The sequence below is a fragment of the Capsella rubella genome, unplaced genomic scaffold (assembly GCF_000375325.1).
Source record: "Capsella rubella cultivar Monte Gargano unplaced genomic scaffold, Caprub1_0 scaffold_1, whole genome shotgun sequence".
NCBI classification, from domain to species: domain Eukaryota; kingdom Viridiplantae; phylum Streptophyta; class Magnoliopsida; order Brassicales; family Brassicaceae; genus Capsella; species Capsella rubella.
The window spans coordinates 12,699,024-12,701,031 of record NW_006238923.1 but is presented as its reverse complement, the minus strand read 5'-3'; the positions used below and the strand labels follow the sequence as shown (position 1 = coordinate 12,701,031).

The 2,008-nt window shown below is 30.7% G+C and overlaps 1 protein-coding gene across 1 annotated transcript; it reads right to left on the bottom strand.

Annotated features, from left to right (window-relative positions):
- Positions 1–739: 739 nt before the first annotated feature.
- Positions 740–1,073, bottom strand: LOC111828730 (defensin-like protein 43). The gene is made up of 2 exons (XM_023777361.1): positions 989–1,073; positions 740–894 (listed from the first exon to the last, which is right to left on the bottom strand). Exons 1-2 carry the CDS (start codon positions 1,071–1,073, stop codon positions 740–742), a joined length of 240 nt encoding a protein of 79 aa, XP_023633129.1.
- Between the last annotated feature and the right edge of the window lie 935 nt (positions 1,074–2,008).

Genomic DNA, 2,008 nt, shown 5'->3' with positions numbered 1-2,008 from the left:
TTTATTCTTGTGACTATGACCAACTTGTCTACCATCTCCCATCGTGGAAATCCGTTAGACAAACTTTTATCTCACATGTATTAACTAGCTTATTAGCCTTTGCTTCAAAGCTCTCTTGGGTTATTTTTTTAACTCATATTATCTATCATTAGATGCCTTGCTTGTTTTTGTTCTAAAACTTTGGGTTTATGTATCCTTCTCTTTGTACTAATATTTATGATTTATAAATCAAGTTTTTGGCCCAAAAAAAAAGTGAAAGATATTAGAATCTAACCTTGAAATTGCAAAGAACGACTTGGTACTTTGCTATACTAATGCAAGGAGAAAATTTATCATAATACCTTGTTGCCTTATCATTTTCAATATAATACCAACAAAAAAAAAACAAAACTGATCAATTGTTTTAATTTTATAATAGTTACAATCATTTGTAAACGTAACATATAGTTCACCTTAAGGAATTTCTTTTTGCTTTTTCTTTCTCTTTAAGTTTTACCAAACCTAAATCCAAACTAATTTTAACAAGTCTACATAAATCATAATTACCTCCTCATTTTCTCCGCTTTAATAACTGAAATAGCAATAAATGAACTGTATGGTTGATAGTAGTTCAGACTTTTTTAATAAGAAAACTATAATCGTTAAACAATTTTATATTTCCTCATTTAATTTATTATTTGTAGCAAAACAACAAATGAAAGAAAAAAACGTATGAATGCAAGTACAAGACTTGTTTCTATCACTTGGTGCAACAACATTTGTTTCCGAAAGAAGTAGCACATCTTCCAGATGTGAACCCAGCCTTCCGACAATCCGCCGCACATTTACCATCACCGTACGTCGGCGAACAAGTGTTCTTGCACATATCATCAATTCTCCCAGAAGGTTTGATCTCTGCATGTCCACAAAGTCACCACATATTAATATCGTATATAATCATATCTACGTTCTTGCTTTGAAACGATGAAACCTAATCAGAAAACATTACCTGAAGCCAAGATGTTGTAACTGGACGAAGAAGCTGAAATTATAATCAAGAGTAATAAAGTCATCGAAGTCTTGGTGTTGCCCATTTTCTTGCTTGAAGTATCAAACTATAAAGTTTATTTACAAAATATGTTATGTGAGTTTCTAGATTATAAGTAGAATCTATATTTATAGAACATTAAGGTTTTTGTGATTGTCAAAAAGAAGTTTACAATTGATGGATCTTCCATATATATGAATAAATTTGTAGTTTGACTAAAAAATATTTTTATATATATTGGTGCATGTATATGGATCTTCCTATATAATAAATAATATTTTTACTCAGTAAAGAGATTTTTTTCTTAATTATTTTTTTTTGTTTTCAAAAACAACGTTGACCCAGATCATATATCATATCGAAATAGGTTAAAGAATCGGGTTTAGATAATAGCTAAGATATTTTGTTTAAAATTAGATGGTTTCTTAGTTATGATTTATTTTCTTTTTTGACAACTCTTGATGTGCAAATTCTGGCTTATGTACTCAGCCATGGCTCAAGAAATTAGAATGCCCTTGGGCAAAAAAATGTTTTTGGCCTTTTCTCTAATTTATGCTAAAGAAATTTTAATTTGTGTGCCCATAAAACATGTTTTTAAAGATATTTTTATACATAAATTGGCATTTTCACATTTGAAAAGAAAAAAAAAATGAAAAATGGACCTAATGTTATTTTTTGTCACCTATTCTACTACTTTACAATAAAAATGGGCCCTATAATCTTAGAATAGTTTTGAAAAACTAAACTGGCTTTACGCCATTGCCCCTCTGTCCACCTTAGTTGAGCCAGACCTGTATGTACTACTTCATGTAGCCTTTCTCGTGCCAGCGAGACAAACAGCCATGACCAGCTTATCAACTTCATTTAGTCCTGTGACTATGACCAACTTGTCTACAATCTCCCATCGTGGAAATCCGTTAGAAAAACTTTGATCTCACATGTGTTAAATCGCTTATTAGCGTTTGCCTCAAAACTCTCTAT

Bases quoted from the DNA above. Each gene is read 5' to 3' on its own strand.
- LOC111828730 (XM_023777361.1), bottom strand. From the start codon at position 1,073: ATGGGCAACACCAAGACTTCGATGACTTTATTACTCTTGATTATAATT. The intron at 895-988 runs GTAATGTTTTCT...GTGGACATGCAG, and splicing joins TTACAACATCTTGGCTTCAG to AGATCAAACCTTCTGGGAGA.